The sequence below is a fragment of the Thalassophryne amazonica genome, unplaced genomic scaffold (assembly GCF_902500255.1).
Source record: "Thalassophryne amazonica unplaced genomic scaffold, fThaAma1.1, whole genome shotgun sequence".
In the NCBI taxonomy this organism is placed as follows: Eukaryota; Metazoa; Chordata; class Actinopteri; order Batrachoidiformes; family Batrachoididae; genus Thalassophryne; species Thalassophryne amazonica.
The window spans coordinates 13,372-30,117 of record NW_022986403.1 but is presented as its reverse complement, the minus strand read 5'-3'; the positions used below and the strand labels follow the sequence as shown (position 1 = coordinate 30,117).

The following is a 16,746-nucleotide window of genomic DNA, read 5'->3' as shown; positions in this document are numbered from 1 at the left end:
TACTCTGAAGTCACGTTTAATCTCGAGAGATTTTTGCGAGATTTCCTGTCTGAGCTGGGAATGTTCGTTTGTGAAATCTGTTCATGTGTGGTGTTGTTGTCCTCACTGTGTGACTGAACACCACACACTGTACCACCAAACCTGTCAGAGCTATGATTTTTTTTTTTTTTTTATCTTCACGTGTGTGGTCTCTTTTTGGAACCCTAAAGGTCTCTCAGGTCTCTCAGGTTTTGGAAACCTAAAGATAATTTTAAAATCCTGTCATGTGAACCAGGCTTAACAGAGCAGCGCACACCGCACTCGCACAATGTGCACACACACTAAGTGGAAAGCAGATGCTTTTACGGTGACTGCTTCAAAATTAACAGTTGTAACTTAAAAAAAAAAAAAGAGTCATCACAACACCACATCTCTCTTATGTAAACTTTGTAATTAATCTGTGGTTCTGTTTTAAACTTTGGCAGCATTCAAGTGCGCAGTTTCCTCTAAGAAACGCTGTCAGAAACACTCGGAAATGTTCTGATTTCAGTGTGACATGTCCTTTAAAACATAGAAGGATGGAAATAATGCATGCCACTGTCCAGCACCAAAATCTCAGTGTGTCTCAGTACTTGAAGAATTTCAAATTCCGTTCTAACGTTTTCTTCATAAAAGCCTCCCTGTTCACTGTCACAGAGGCTGCAGCATCGTTCTTCATCTCTGATCTGATCGATCCTGCAACAGTCAGCGTAGATCGAGTCGGCTGTGTACCTGCTGCCTCCGTGATGCTTGGCGCCGGTGTGCCTCCTCCCCAGACGGCCCAGCGATCGCTGCGTCCCCAACCAAGACGAAACAAAAAATGCAGAGATCTGGCTTTGTGTAAGGCTTGTTTTGTCATGGTTTGTGTCATCTGGATGTAAACAGGATAAAATAAAGAAGTTCTTTATATGAAATTTCCTGCAAACGCGGCTTTGCGTACCATTAGATTCCCACCAAGTCTCCTGCTAAAACATCATGAGATGACACTACACTATAGCAGCGCTAGATGGCAGTATGATGGTGCGGCGCTGTTGTTCCATTGTCTGGGGAGAACCCTGCAAAGTGGTGATCCTCACCCCATCTTTGCTTGTGAACGGCTGAGCATTTTGGGGATGCTCCTTTTATATCCAATCATGACACTCACCAATCAATTAACCTGTTCACCTGTGGAATGTTCCAAACAGGTGTTCATCAACTTTGCCAGTCTTTTGTTGCCCCGTCACAGCTTTTTTGAAACGTGTTGCAGGCATCCATTTCGAAATGAGCAAATATTTGCACAAAAATCAATAAAGTTTATCAGTCTGAACATTAAATATCTTGTCTTTGTGGTGTATTCAATTGAATACGAGGTCTGTTAGAAAAGTATCCGACCTTTTTATTTTTTTCAAAAACCTGATGGATTTGAATCACGCGTCCTTGCATGAGCCAACCTTGAACCTTCGTGCGCATGCGTGAATTTTTTCACGCCTGTCGGTTGCGTCATTTGCTTGTAAGCAGCCTTTGTGTAAGGATGGGTGTAGTCTCTCGTCGTTTTTTCTTTGTAAGGAAATGGCAGAACGACTGGAGCAGCGCAACTGCATCAAATTTTGCCAGAAACTGGGCAACAGCCAGGTGGAAACCATTCGGATTATTCAGACGGCTTTCAGTGACGATCCTATGGGTATCACACAGATTAAGCAGCGGTACAACCGGTTTAAAAAGACGGCTGCACAACGGTGGACAGCGAGCCGCGCTCCGGGCGGCCATCAACATGCTGAAATGACCGGATAATTTCCAAAGTGAATGCTGTGGTGATGTGGGACCATCATGTGACTATCCGAGAAGTTGCGGAAGAGGTGGACATCAGCACTTTTTCGGCACATTCCACTGTGACAGAAGATTTTGCCATGAAAAGAGTTGCAGCGAAATTCATCGGCATGAAGCTGACAGAGCAAAAGCACCGCCGTGTTGAAGTCTTACAGAACATGTGACATGCTCACCTAGTCACACGACTGAAAAGCCACCGAAAGCCGTCTGAATCTTCTGAATGGTGGAAGAACACAACGTCCCAACTTCATTGGAATTGGGGTTGTTCATACTGGAAAATTGAGCCAAAAGCAGAACATAATGTCTAAACCACAGGACAACAATCACAGGCAATACACAGATGACAGCCTAGATCTGTTTGCACTGGGGAAAAACTGATGCTGGTCCTGGTTGGCAGGGATGGGGCTTTTAATATGTTGTAGGATCAGCCTCTCAAAGAACCCAGGAATTGAGAGGTGAGTGCAATCATTGTTCAAGCATCTTACTTGTAGGTGCTTTCAAATGGGCACAATTTTAGTTGTTCTGAGGCTCAGTGTGACAACTGCAGTGGCTAAAGACAGGTTGAAAATGCTGGTGGAGTCCTCAGGAAGCTGATTAGTGCACATGCAAAGTTTGCACCCTGGGGCCACCAGCTTTCTTCACACAAACACTGCTTGGCACCCTTTGGACCTCATTAGAGTCCAGAGACAGCAGGTGCTATCAGTCAGATAGAAATGCCAGCTGGACTGTTCCCCTCCTCATGTTTGCTCTGTGAAAATGGACAGACCTCCTCTGCTGTGGAGGGCTCCCAGTTTGCAGGCTGGTTGTCTGGCCTTTTATAGTCTGACTTCTTGTATGCCCTGCCACCTAAGTCCAGAGTTGTTTTTGAAACAGTCTTTGTTTATGGTTGCGTTTTGCTGCTCTGAACTGCTTGAGGTTAACCATGGCTGGACTGGCAGCTACAGTGTTGCCATTCCTATAAAACACCGTCTCTCACTTTCAATAAATGTTGAACATCTCTGGACACCCAGGCTTTCTGGTTTGAGAACAACTGCTTTACCTCGACTGCTGTGACTTTCTGAAAGCAGAAATTAAAATGGGACAGAACAGCATTTCTCCAGATCTGCAGGGAAGGTGGACCTGGCAAATGAATTGCTATATGAATGCAGTCATTTCCTTCTGTACATGTGATTTCTTAGTTTTTTATTTTAATTTGAAAAAAAAAAAGCATTTTTCATGTTGTCTTTATGGGTGTTGTGAGTCAAATTTTGAGGAAAAATGACTTCACTCCATTTTGAAATAAGGCTGTAACAGCAAAATGTGGGAAAAGTGAAACGCTGTGAAAAGTTTCCAGATGCACTGTGTTTATATAAAACATAAAAAACTGACAAACCTGTGGGTGTATTCCAGTCAAGAGTCAGTGGCTTTAGTTGGCGTTTCATGCCATGTGGTCTGCACATTGCTGAAATGTAATTGGTGGCATCCTGGTCTTTTCTTGTATTTGTGTGTGAGTAAGAAAACAAAGTGAAACCCTGTTTTTGTGCTTCAGGGTGTGGTGACAGCAGCCATCTCTCTCATCACCTGTCTGAGCCAGAAGAACCCCGATGAGTTCAAGACCTGTGTCTCCCTGGCCGTGTCTCGACTCAGCAGGGTGGGTGCAGTTTGCCTTACTGGATCACTGTTGTATCTGTGAATAATGATCGTTGGTGAGTCATCGACTTGCTCATTTCCATCACGTTCATCAGTTTTCCCCAAACAAACAACATGGCCCTGTTGACTGAACTCATTCACTGACCATACTCTGTATTCTACGTGTTCTCCTCTGATTGTCACAGGTGTTTAAATGGCCTCTTACTCAGGCTGCAACAGTCAAACTGACTTGACCCATTGGCCTGATGAAGTTAAGTCTATAAATAAAACAAATTGCAAATTTAATATTCATAAAAAGCACCAACAGCCAGGCACATCAGTCACTGCACCTCTCACCATGCACACACATTAGAAGCCCTCTGGCACATCACAAGGGGTGACAAAGAATTAAAGGGGCACAAAAATGGCAATACATGCATACAGTCATAAATTAATGACCAAAAAGGCTGTTACACACGACGATTTAGCCAAAGTATGTGCACTTATGAAACATTTGGTGAATATGCTGGCCATGACATGTAAGTTATGTAGCTGTCACACCGTGACTGTTTAGCCAACGTATGCCAACAGCCCTGTTGCCACTGAGTGGCAGGGGTTGAGAAATCCACTGGTCCAAGGTCGTGGACCAGTAACTTTTGGCCTATGTCTAGTAGATATTTTCCCCTGCGAGACCGATGTCTAGTTAAAAATCTTGTCGGTCAAGTGTTTGACAAGTCTGACGGTTCTTCTTCAAACTTGCACCTTAAATAACTGAGCCGTTCAGAGATTACAACAGTGTTTTAAACAGCGAGCTGTCCAGCCTTCATTTGGACGGTCAGTTTTTGAAAAAGACGACCGAAAAGGCAGTGGACGGCTTGCCGTCTGAGATGTGGAGTTTTTTGAACGAGGTGTGTGTGTGTGTGTGTGTGTGTGTGTGTGTGTGTGTGTGTGTGTGTGTGTGTGTGTGTGTGTGTGTGTGGCTGCTCAGTCAGCTGGCCCACAGACACAAGAGTGCCGGGGGGGGGGGTGAATGGAGCAGGGTCTCAGTGTGCAGTGATGATCTGAAGCGTTAATCATATTAAGTGGGTGAGAACTCTGAACTTTAATAAGCTTTTATTTTTTTAAAAGTATTAATTTTAGATTGAGAGTTAATGTAGTTGTTTTATGTTCAAGCACAAAACATGACTGAGGAGAAAAAAAAGATGAATTCCATCATCACACTACATTGAAAATACAAGCTGCTAATTTGTCATTTTTAAGTTATTAAGCTGCAGCTATGTTTTATTTATTTCAAAATAAGTTACCTCTTACTTGAAAAAAACATGGAGAGTCAAATCAGCCTGCTTTGTTCTGTTCAGTTTATATCAAAGTTTTCCTGCACATTTTTTTTTCTTCATAAGAGTTTGGTGTTTACATCAGTTCTACAAAGATTTAAAAACAATAAAATGTTAACACTTCTCTTTATAGCAGTTCTGTAATTTCAGAAATGCAACAGAAAATAACCACAAATCAGAAAAAGTCAGGACTATGTGTAAAATGAAGATAAAAAATGCAAATGTTGCTCTATTCTCAGTTTCTCCACTCACACCCACAGAAGCCAAAAGTTCTTCCAGAGTTGTCTTGCTGGCTTCCCTCACTTGTCTTCTTCCAGCATGGACATTTAGTTTTTGAGAACTGCCGACCTGACACAGATTTACCATAAAGTACCACACTGTTTGTATTTCTGAATGATTGATGGAAATGAAGTCTAAGAAATAATCAGTGACTCGGAAATGTTCATGTTTTCATCCTCTGACATTTCTCAAGAAAACTGGCTGGAAAAATGATTAATTCTTACAGTTAGAATAAACCACACTGATCCAACCTTTGTTCTTGAAAAATGCTGCAGGCTGTAAATGTAGGAATGGATTTATATTAACAAAATAAATATGACCTCACAAAACATGAAATACGAGGTCTGTTAGAAAAGTATCCGACCTTTTTATTTTTTTCAAAAACCTGATGGATTTGAATCACGTGTGCATGAGCCAACATTGATTTTTTTCACGCCTGTCGGTTGCGTCATTTGCTTGTAAGCAGCCTTTGTGTGAGGATGGGTGGAGTCTCTCGTCGTTTTTTCTTTGTAAGGAAATGGCGGAACGACTGGAGCAGCGCACCTGCATCAAATTTTGCCACAAACTGGGCAATAGCCAGGTGGAAACCATTCGGATTATTCAGACGGCTTTCGGTGACAATCCTCTGGGCATCACACAGATTAAGGAGCAGTACAACCGGTTTAAAGACGTCTGCACAATGGTGGAGAGCGAGCCGTGCTCCATTTCAACATGCTGAAATGACCAGATCATTTCCAAAGTGAACGCTGTGATGATGTGGGACCGTCGTGTGACTATCTGAGAAATTGCGGAAGAGGTGGACATCAGCACTTTTTTAGCACATTCCACTGTGACAGAAGATTTTGCCATGAAAAGAGTTGCAGCGAAATTCATCGGCACGAAGCTGATGGCGCAGCAACAGCGCCTCTGTGATGAAGCCTCACAGGACATGTTGTGACATGCTCACCTCATCCACAATTTCTCGGATAGTCACACGACTGAAAAGCCACCAAAAGCCGTCTGAATCTTCCGAATGGTGGAAGAGCCCTCATAATAATGATTTAAAAAAAATTAAACACCCAACCACTAACCATGAGCAGGAAGAAAGGTTTCGTTATCATTCATATTCTCTGAAAAATGGCCAAAAAATTCTGTTAGTGTATGTAAAGTTTAAGCACAATTGTACTTTACTTTAGAAAATCAAACCATTGGTTGCTGAGTTATGGTCATTTGAATTTCAGCAGCTGTGCCCTTTTTGTGAAAAAGTGAAATAAATAAATGGCTATCTCATGAACATTTGGTCCGATTGAGCTGAAATTTGAAAATTAGCCTTTTCCCACCAAAGCCTATCTGTATACCATATTTAATCCAAATCTGAGGTGGTGAGAGTTGAAATCACTTTTTTGGGGTAATCTTTGACAGAATGATCCATTTACAGCTTGTTTTTCTTTAGTGTTTGACATGGGTTTTTATTTTCAGTTTCAATTTATTTCATTTTATTAGTGCCAAATCACAACAAAGCTGCCTCAAGGCACTTTACACAAGTAAGGTCTAACCTTACCAACCCCTAGACACAGCACACAGGAGACAGTGGTAAGAAAAAACTCTGAACTGATATTGACGAAGAAACCTCAAGCAGTTGAAGAAGATGATGAAGAAGTTGAGCAGAGACCTGTTCCTTTCCTAATAAAATGACTTTAAAATGATGCTAGCCATAGGAGAGGGAGAATAGATGCGTCTGAAGGCTGGACTTGAAAGTCTCCACAATCTGACTGTTTTATTGACGCAGGGAGATCATTCCACAGAACAGGGGCACCATAAGAGAAAGCTCTGTGACCCGCAGACCTTTCATTCACCCTATGGACACAAAGTAGTCCTGCACCCTGAGAACGTAGAGCCCAGACCGGTACGTAGGGTTTAATTAGGTCAGCTAAGTAGGGAGGTGCCAGCCCGTGAACAGTTTATAAGTTAATAGCAGAACCTTAAATTCTGACCTCACAGGGATAGGAAGCCAGTGAAGAGACGCCAAAAGGGTGTTATGTGGTCAAACTTTCTGCTTCCAGTCAAAAGTCTGGCAGCAGCATTGTGAACCAATTGGAGACCCCTAATGCTGGACTGCGATAAACCAGAAAATAGAACATTGCAGTAGTCCAATCTAGAAGAGAGAAACATATGAATCAGGGTCTCAGCATCAGTCATAGACAGGATGGGATGAATCTTCGCTATGTTTCGCAGGTGGAAGAAAGCAGTCCTCATAATACAGTTGTATGCAAATGTTTGGGCACCCCTGATGATTTCCATGATTTTCCTTTATAAAACATTGGTTGTTTTGATCAGCAATTTCAGTTAAATATGTCATATAGCAGACAAACAGTGATATTTGAGAAGTGAAATGAAGTGTATGGGATTTACGGAAAGTGTGCAATAATTCTTTAAACAAAATTTGGCAGGTGCAAAAATTTGGGCACCCCAACAGAAAACCTACATCAATATTTAGTAGATCCTCCTTTTGCAGAAATAACAGCCTCTACACGTTTCCTATAGCTTCCACTGAGAGTCTGGATTTTGGTTGAAGGTATTTTGGACCATTCTTCTTTACAAAACATCTCAGGTTTGTTGGTTTCCGAGCATGGACAGCCCGCTTAAAATCACACCACAGATTTTCAATAATATTCAGGTCTGGGGGCTGAGATGGCCATTCCAGAACATTGTACTTGTTCCTCTGCATGAATGCCTTAGTAGATTTTGAGCAGTGTTTAGGGTCGTTGTCTTGTTGAAAGATCCAGCCCCGGCGCAACTTCAACTTTGTCACTGATTCATGAACATTGTTCTCAAGAATCTGCTGATATTGACTGGACTCCATATGACCCTCAACTTTAACAAGATTCACAGTACCTGCACTGGCCACACAGCCACACAGCATGATGGAACCACCTCCAAATTTTACTGTAGGTAGCAAGTGTTTTTCTTGGAATGCTGTGTTCTTTTTCTGCCATGCATACCGCCCCTTTTTATGTCCAAATAACTGTTTTAGTTTCATCTGTCCAAAGCACCTTATTCCAAAATGAAGCTGTCTTGTCCAGATGTGCTTTAGCATACCTCTAAGCGACTCTGTTTGTGGCATATACGCAGAAAAGGCTTCCTCTGCATTACATCATCATACAGCATCTCTTTGTGCAAAGTGCACTGTATAGTTGAACGATGCACAGAGACACTATCTGCAGCAAGATCATGGTGTAGGTCTTTGGAGCAGGTCTGTGGGTTGACTGTGACTGTTCTCACCATCCGTTGCTTCAGCTTATCTGAGATTTTTATCTGAGATCTGAGCCTGTCACCTCGGGCCTTAACTAGTAAAGTGCTTGTGGTCTTCCATTTCCTCACTATGTTCCTCACAGTGGAAACTGACAGCTGAAATTTCTGAGATAGCTTTTTGTATCCTTTATAAAATTTCAGATAAGCTGATAGAAGATAAGCTCGTCTTTTGGACCAGAAATCACATAAAAAAATAAAAATAAATTAAAAGTTGGCGTGGTCCTTGTTAAAACTTGCCTTGTTGCTACTCGACTGCAAGATCTATGTTTTATATAAGATATGTTTTAGCTGAATAATCTCCAATGTGTGGGATATGTTGGTTATATCTTGATCTTTCAACATAACCCGTTGTTTCCAAACCTTCGCAGCAATAACAGTGCGGTACTGACGAAGCATTTTTATTTTGAGAGCAGCGTGACTCTGTGAGCTATAATTGGGGCAGCTATCAAATGTAAGGCTCGGTACATTATTCAGAATAATTGATCAAAACCTTTACCCTCATTCGATTCCCAGCATATTGGAGTTTAATACCTGTGAACGAAGCGCTGGTTGCAGAGCAAAAGACCAGAAATGAAGAACCCAAACTCCTCTCTCGCATGCGCGGCACAACCTCAGCCCCCAAGATCAGGAGTTGGTGTTCCATCTCTCTACTTCTATGTAAATATTGATGTATTTTTTTCTGTTGGGGTGCTCAAATTTATGCACCTGCCTTCTCAAATATCACTGTTTGTCTGCTATATGATATATTTAACTGAAATTGCTGATCCAAACAACCAATGATTTATAAAGGAAAATCATGGAAATTATCAGGGGTGCCCAAACTTTTACATACCACTGTATGCTTGTCACTTTAACAACTCTGCCATGTATGATGAAAATAAAACAAAACCCCACCTTCAGTTCAAGCTGCTCCTTGATGTTTAAAATTTTTTTTTTTTTTAATTTGGAAAACATATTTTTATTTATTTGACATCAGTTCCACTTGAATTGTAATAGTAAAACTCAGACACTCAGAGTAATTGTGACTGTTTTTACCTGAGGCCATCAAATATGGCCATCTGGCATTGCAAAGACTTTGCATCCATCCGTCCGTCCATCTGTCTGTGCTCAGCATAAGTCCAGTCCTGTTACTGCTAGTCTTCAAATTCACAGGGAACATTCTTTGGACACAGACCTTTCACCTCAATGATTGCTAATCTTGACCTATTTTAAGGGGTATTTTAAAGGACATGTTACAGCGAAATCATAACAATTAAGATTTAGTCTTAGTGACCATCTGATGATCCACCAGGATTACTTTGTGCCTTTCCGTAACCAGTTCCAAAGTATACGGCATTCACAGCAAACAGCTACGGAGACGTCCAAAAACAAAGTACTCATGTGTTTCTGACGGATGCTACTAGAAGCGTCCCAGCGTACGCTTCAATGGAATGTAGCTGCTAAACGTTAAGAACTGAGGCACAGATTAATTCCAAAGTTGACATAAGTGTGATGTTGTGTTTTGACGACTCGTTTTTAAGTGAAAACTGTTCATTTTGATGTTGTCACGGTAAAAGCAGCAGCCCTGAGAAGATTCAGTGCACCTGCACAGCAATAAGTCAAAACCGCAGCCTGTCAATAACAATCTCTGTTCGAGGCTCAGCTTTGAGCACGATTAATTATGAGTGGTTATCAATAAAATCTAGAAAAAAATACATCTGCTGCCTGGGAAAACCTGTGGAGACGTTCACAGTGGTAAGAGCCTCTCATCAGCTGCATCACACACACACACACACACACACACACACACACACACACACACACACACACACACACACACACACACACACACACACACCAGCTCCAAATTCACACTAAAAATAAAAAAAAAAGCTTGCCACAAAACACAAAAGGGGTGAAATCCTGAACATGCCAGACTCACCCAGATGTAGATTTATTTCCAAATGTAAACTCTGTACGATCAAAGGCTGCACGCACGATCATCAGCTGCTGCTCCGCCTTAATTCCCTCATGATTGTGGCACTTAAAGTTCATTAACTCCTGCAAATAATGTTGTCTGACTTTTTCCAGTGTAACAAATCCATCTCCGTGTCCAGGCAGTCTGTGAAAACAGTGTCATGGAGATGTCCCATGTCGGTGTCCACAGCTTCAGTAAACCAGCATCCACACAAACAGCGCATCACCACACTTTAGGTTCCAAAAGCCGACACTCTCAAAAAGTTAAGAGTTTTGGGGTGAAGTGTGTCGGCACCTGTCTGTAAATCCGAGCCATCACTTTCGAACGGCAGCTCAGAAGCTTCGTTTTCAGACGGAGCAGCTCAGTTTCCCTCTGTCAGTCATCGGGATGTTTCTGCTCATTCTAAAATGTGCGTCACACGCTGAAAATGTTGAGAATTGCCGAGTGAACCATTTTCCGGAAATGCACCTGCTAACACTCAGAGTGAGAGGAATAAAATACATCAGCGATCACTAATTATTAGAATGTGTGTGGAGAGACTTACAGTCATGAGTACGTTTATGTTGTCTTGCTAACTGGGATGCTAAAAAAATGTGCGACATGTCCTTTAAGAGGTTACAAAGTGACATTTCTGTTGCATTCTGCTGTTCTTTTTTTTTTTTTTTTGAGTGGTGGGGGTGACACCAGAGTAGGTGCCAATCAGAGTAGAGCGGTATTGCTTTATAGTTGAAACTACATGTATTGTTGTAGGTTTAAAAAAAAAAGTCTTAAAGTGGTCCTTTACCCTGAGGGTGGTGGTGGTGGTGGGGTTGGTTTCACCTCTGTGGGTACGCCCCTGTAAACAGGTAAAATAAAGAACACAATGAGGAATGCAGAAACCTAATTTATTTCTTTGTTTTTGTGGAAATGTCTCCCTGACTTGATGTTTTTGAAATGATATATGTGTTGTCCTGCCACCTGGTGAACACTGAGACCTGCTGGTGACAGAGGGGAGGTCAATATTGACCTTGTTAAGATTGGCAGAGAGTAACAAAGGAAGATTTATTATTTTTAATCACCTCTTTGATTTTCCAGATTGTATCTTCTGCCTCCACTGACCTTCAAGATTACACCTACTACTTTGTCCCGGCACCCTGGCTTTCCTGTAAGTTGCTGCGTCTTCTGCAGTGCTACCCACCGCCAGAGGATGGCGCTGTCAAAGGCCGTTTGGTGGAATGTCTGGAGACCATCCTCAATAAGGCCCAAGAACCACCCAAGTCAAAGAAAGTGCAGCACTCGAATGCCAAGAATGCCATCTTGTTTGAGGCCATCTCGCTCATCATCCACTATGACAGGTGGGAGTTGGTTGGTGTTTTTTTTGTTTGTTTGTTGGTTTTCTCCGACTCAGCATGGGGTAAAATTTAACAATGATGACCCCCCCTTTTTTTTCTTTCTTTCTGCAGTGAGCCCAATCTGCTGGTGCGAGCCTGTAACCAGCTGGGTCAGTTTCTGCAGCACAGAGAGACCAACCTGCGCTACCTGGCTCTGGAGAGCATGTGCACGCTGGCCAGCTCCGAGTTTTCCCACGAAGCCGTCAAGACGCACATCGAGACAGTCATCAATGCTCTCAAGGTCATGCCCCCCACACGGTGGCGTGAAAGCGTTTAAGCACCACAGTTAAATCATGACTGTTTCATTGTGGGTGTGACGCTTGAGATGAACGAAAATTCTTCATCCGCGAGCTTTTGAATGTTTGTTTAAATGAGATCATCTTATACATCATGTTTGATTGACTTGGATTCTTCAGTGATGGAAGTAAAACCATCGTTTCATGTTATTGGTGGTACGGCTACGGCTGTCTCTGTAGCTTTGTTTGGTTCCTTTGACCAATTACAGAGAGTCTTATTGATCTTTCATCTTTAGTACCACACACCCAATCCCAGAACAAGAAAACAGGACTTTAGAAGCCTCGAACTGACCAAAGCACCTAAAAGAGGGATCCAGATTGTGTTTCAGATCATGTTGACAGTGTTCTTCCTGACGTTAGCCATGTATGCTAACATAATGAAACCAGAGCTTGTAGACGGTATCATCATGGAATCAAATGTTCCATTCTGCGCTTTCATGTCACATTTTTTACACAAATCCCACAGCCCGGCATGGATCTGAAACTCTGTGCAGTGTTTGAGTTTTTCATGCTTGTCATCAGCATGCTCTTTGTGGCAACGCGCTCCCACGTACACTAGAGTTGGGGACAGCTCTCTGCTATTGGCGGAGCTATAGGTGGACCCAAAGAACATCAGCTGGTCCAAAAGTTTAGTCTCATATGAGCCTTATGTGTCGCCACAAGCAATGTCAGAAATACTGGCGTTGGAGCAGCCTTCACAAGCCAAGTCAAATCCTGGATGGCAACCACCCATGCAAGACAACGGGTCCATTCTCACATCACTAAAATAACCATCTCTCTGCCACAGCCAGATGAAGTGTGGGTGTCCCCTTGTTCTTCTGCAGCTACTGGGGTCCTCAACACTCAGGCACCTGCAAAGAAAAACAGGACACGTGGTCAAAATGTCATCACCGACGCTCCCTCACAATCCAAGTGATCTTCCTCTTCCTAGAGTCTCTGAAGCCGCCTTGATACTTGCAAAAGTTTGGTTCCCACACTGCTGCACTATTTGCCATGCAAATGTGTCCTGCTTTCTCCTGCTTGATGCCACACTATATAAAATAAAACCTGTGCCAGATCATTTCATAGCCGATGATGCGGTGCATCATGCGGTGGAGAACGCATTTGGAATCTTGTCTCAAAGGTAATTATTTTTTGGTGGAGTGTCTGGTTTATGACGAGTTGAGTCCCGGGACCAGGCTGTGGTCTGCTGGAGCACGGACCACAGCCTGGGCAGACTTGAACATCTGTGAGGTTTTGGACATGGGAACGTGCAGTGTCTGTGTGCGGTCCTCAGTGTGATGTTCTTTGTTTTCCTTTTGTATTCCTGAGAAAAATTCTCTGTTTTGGTTCAGAAGCAGCTGATGGTAAACTAGAGCAGAATAATGCGACTTCATAAGGATAAAGTTACTTATTGGACATGGAATGCTTGAAGACTGGATCTGCAGGCTTCCTCCAGGTTCAACGTTTACTCTCCGGGGTCTTGGGCCACTGCCTTCAGACCCACAGTGTTCTTTTGTCCTGTTCCTGCTCTGCCAAAGGGAATACCATGTTTGTGTCGCTGCACCGCCTCGGTTATTGCTGCAGGGCGCTGCGATTGTGCCGCCTGCGGGGAATTTCCCTGCAGATGTAAACGTTTCACTCAAACACTTATTTAAAAAGCTGAAGAGTCATTCATCTGACATCCTGTTCTTTGAATCTAACTGCATATTTTTCTGTGCAGACTGAGAGAGACGTGAGCGTTCGACAGAGAGCCGCCGATCTTCTCTATGCCATGTGTGACCGCAGCAATGCCAAGCAGATCGTCGCCGAGATGCTGAGCTACCTGGAGACTGCAGACTACTCCATCAGGGAGGAGATGGTGGGCATGAAAACTGTTGTAGTGCTGTCAGATTGCAGGTTTCACCACTTGACACATTTTACATCTAGAGGAACTCAGTAATTCAGTGGTTTCAAATTGGCATTACTCGTACAACCTCAAATCAGAAAAAATTGGGACAATATGGAAAATACAAAGAAAACCCAAAACCTTCGCAAATCTATAACTTGTCATTTTTGAGCAAATTTGTAGCTCTAGTGGCAGATAATATGATTTAAATGACAGAAAATCAAGTATGGGATGCAGTGATTCATATTTCAGTGTAACTTACATCATTGATGCATTAAAGGAAAAGAAAACCCACTGATAATTTACAAATGGGTTGGTAGATTATGATGTTGAGAGCCCATAGGAGAATTTGTAGGCATGTGTGATCATTTATGTTAAACCTAAGAGCATTTTTGTATGGCTGGTCTAAAGCCACCAGCAGGCGGCTGTGCCAGCTGCAAGAACAGCGATGTGTGATGTAACATGGGCACAGAGGTTCACAACTCCGCCAGTGTTGCTCTTCAGTATAGAAGGGGCAAAGCACGTAAGTGGCAGTCAACATCCTGGATCGGTATCTGGTTCCGATACTGACATAATTCATGGATCGGAATTTCCTGATCTAACCTGCGAGATTTTCCGATACTGGAGAGAAACCTGTGAAACCTCTGTTGTGCTGCCTACTATCTGCTGTTTACTGCTGAGCAGCAGAAGAGGAGGGGGAGTGGGCCGGGGGGGGGTCTGCGCTCAAGGCGAGCTGTTTCATCCGTGCACCGCACCAGAGACGAGTTTTAACTCACTGGTAACGCAAATTTCTGCCCGGCTCTCAGGTTCAAATGGTCTGTGCCGCAGGACGTGGACGTTCTGAAAAATGAACTGAATTGTTGCTGAAAATCAGGAGCTCGCTTGGTGCACAGCTGAAGAGAACATCCGATCAGAGATTCACTTTCTCCATGCTGAACGGGAAAACCACCAAAATCCTTCAGTGTTTACCCAGTTACTCCCATGAGTGCTGATGAATTTAGTTTGTTTTACAATTGAAAGGCTTGGTGTTTGCTCACCAGGAAAACAGTGAGAGAGAGAGGGAGAGGGAGATAGAGAGAGACGGGGAGAGAGAGAGGGAGAGACTGAGTGAGAAGAGGACTTTTACATCAGCGCCTGTTGGCCACCTGTGGCTTTCTGTGCTCTTACTACATCACAACAGTGTCACAAGCGAGCCGGGTTTTTTTTGTCTGATTGGTTAAAATTGTGTCAATGGCGGCATTTATGAAATCGTCTAGTTCCGCTTAAATGCAGACTTTTAAAGCAGATATTTCAGTTGTAAGAGCTCCTTCTTTTCATTGATCTGTATCTATTGTTTGTTTATAGGTCAGTCTATCTGCCCAGCTGCATTTTATCCGTCGGTTGTCTTTTCCTTTAACTTTTGAAAGAATGAATTAATAAGTTCCCGGAGATGAAATAACTTTTTTTCCTGAAATATTAACCTAAAAGCACACATATTGTGTTGAAGCAATGTCGCTGTATTCAGTAGACTTCACTGCCACCAGTCACGACCCCACCCTGCTAATTACACAAGTTGATATTTCATATGGATTAATGTAAGATTTCATGGACAGGACTTCTGCCGAATGGTGACGCTGCCTGTGATGATTTTTAAGTCTGTACAGTGTGATGTTCCATGAGATGCCGTCATTTTTGAAAACATAAAATTAACAAAATATTGAAGGCAGTCTGGCATAACGTACAAAGGTAATAAAAAAAAGTCTTTATGAGCCAGTAACTTCATCCAGTGTGAGTGAGGAGATGTAATCCAAGTCAAAATCATTGAATGAAAAAAGAAACACGGTAGGAAAAACTCCTGTGCATATTGACACAGCTCAGCTCTCTGCCTCACTAGGTTGAAGGTTTAAGTTTTCAAGTAGGGAGCAAATTCTAGGTTCACCCAACATTTAACCTCATTCACTCACCCAGTCATCGCACTTCAACAGCTTATCCGGGATCAGGTCGCAGGTGCAACAGCTCCAGCAGGGAGCTAACCCATCCAGACTTACCAACAAAAAGTCCTAAAGCCAGAGTCTGTCATGGTCTGGGGTTGTCAATGCCCTTGGCAAAACTAGTTTCTACTTCTGTGATGCAGCATGACTGCAGAAAAGTAGGCTGACATATTAGAGCAACATATGATACCTTTAAGATGACGTCTTTACCATGCATTTTTACAACAAGACAATGCAAAACCACATTCTGCATACATTACAGTGGCATGGTTGCAGAAGCTGAGGGTATGTGTACTGGACTGGCCTGCCTGCAGTCGTGACCTGTCCCCAATTGAGAATGTGTGGAGAATTTTTAAATGAAAAATGCAGGACAACCCCTTACTGTTGTACACCTTCAGACGTGTTTGAAGAAAGTAACAAAATAACATCTGAAGCTCGTCATTGCTTGATATCGTCAACGCCAAAACGTCTGAGGCTTTGTCCACACGGATTCAACACTTTCCCAATACAAGCTTTCTCTTTGTCATCTTCACATAGTTTTCTGTAAACATGCCACAGTTTCAAGATTTATCTGCATCCACATGAAAATGCTAAAACTACCAAAAACTCTGTAGTACATATACCAGGCCTGTATGTGGTGCTGTAACACTTCCACAGAAAACTGAGAAGAAAATGTATGTAAGGGCTAATCATTGTAGCAGCTGAAGCTACGCTACAAAGCGGCACACTAAAACTGCTATTACTAATAATAATGTATCTTTCTTCAGGATGGTCCACATAAATCCAGAGGTGCATTAGAACATCTACAGACCCTATATGTATTTTCAGTGGTCTTCCCAGGACCATTCATATAGTTCTGACTTGTACTGTTTCAATTATTAAAATCATTCGCACACTGAGTAAATATCAAGTCTAATCAGATTCATCATCACAGCCTGATTAAAAACTGT

The 16,746-nt window shown here is 42.6% G+C and overlaps 1 protein-coding gene across 1 annotated transcript in view; it reads left to right on the top strand.

Annotated features, from left to right (window-relative positions):
* The window catches only part of LOC117506169 (AP-2 complex subunit alpha-1-like), a gene marked incomplete at its 5' end in the record, with an annotated part of 47,105 nt that overhangs the window by 22,588 nt on the left and 7,771 nt on the right, over positions 1 to 16,746 (top strand). Inside the window, 4 exons of the mRNA XM_034165673.1 lie at positions 3,353 to 3,454; positions 11,368 to 11,627; positions 11,736 to 11,904; positions 13,662 to 13,799. Of these exons, the coding sequence (XP_034021564.1) occupies positions 3,353 to 3,454; positions 11,368 to 11,627; positions 11,736 to 11,904; positions 13,662 to 13,799 (669 nt within the window). The remainder of the gene's footprint in view (positions 1 to 3,352; positions 3,455 to 11,367; positions 11,628 to 11,735; positions 11,905 to 13,661; positions 13,800 to 16,746) is intronic.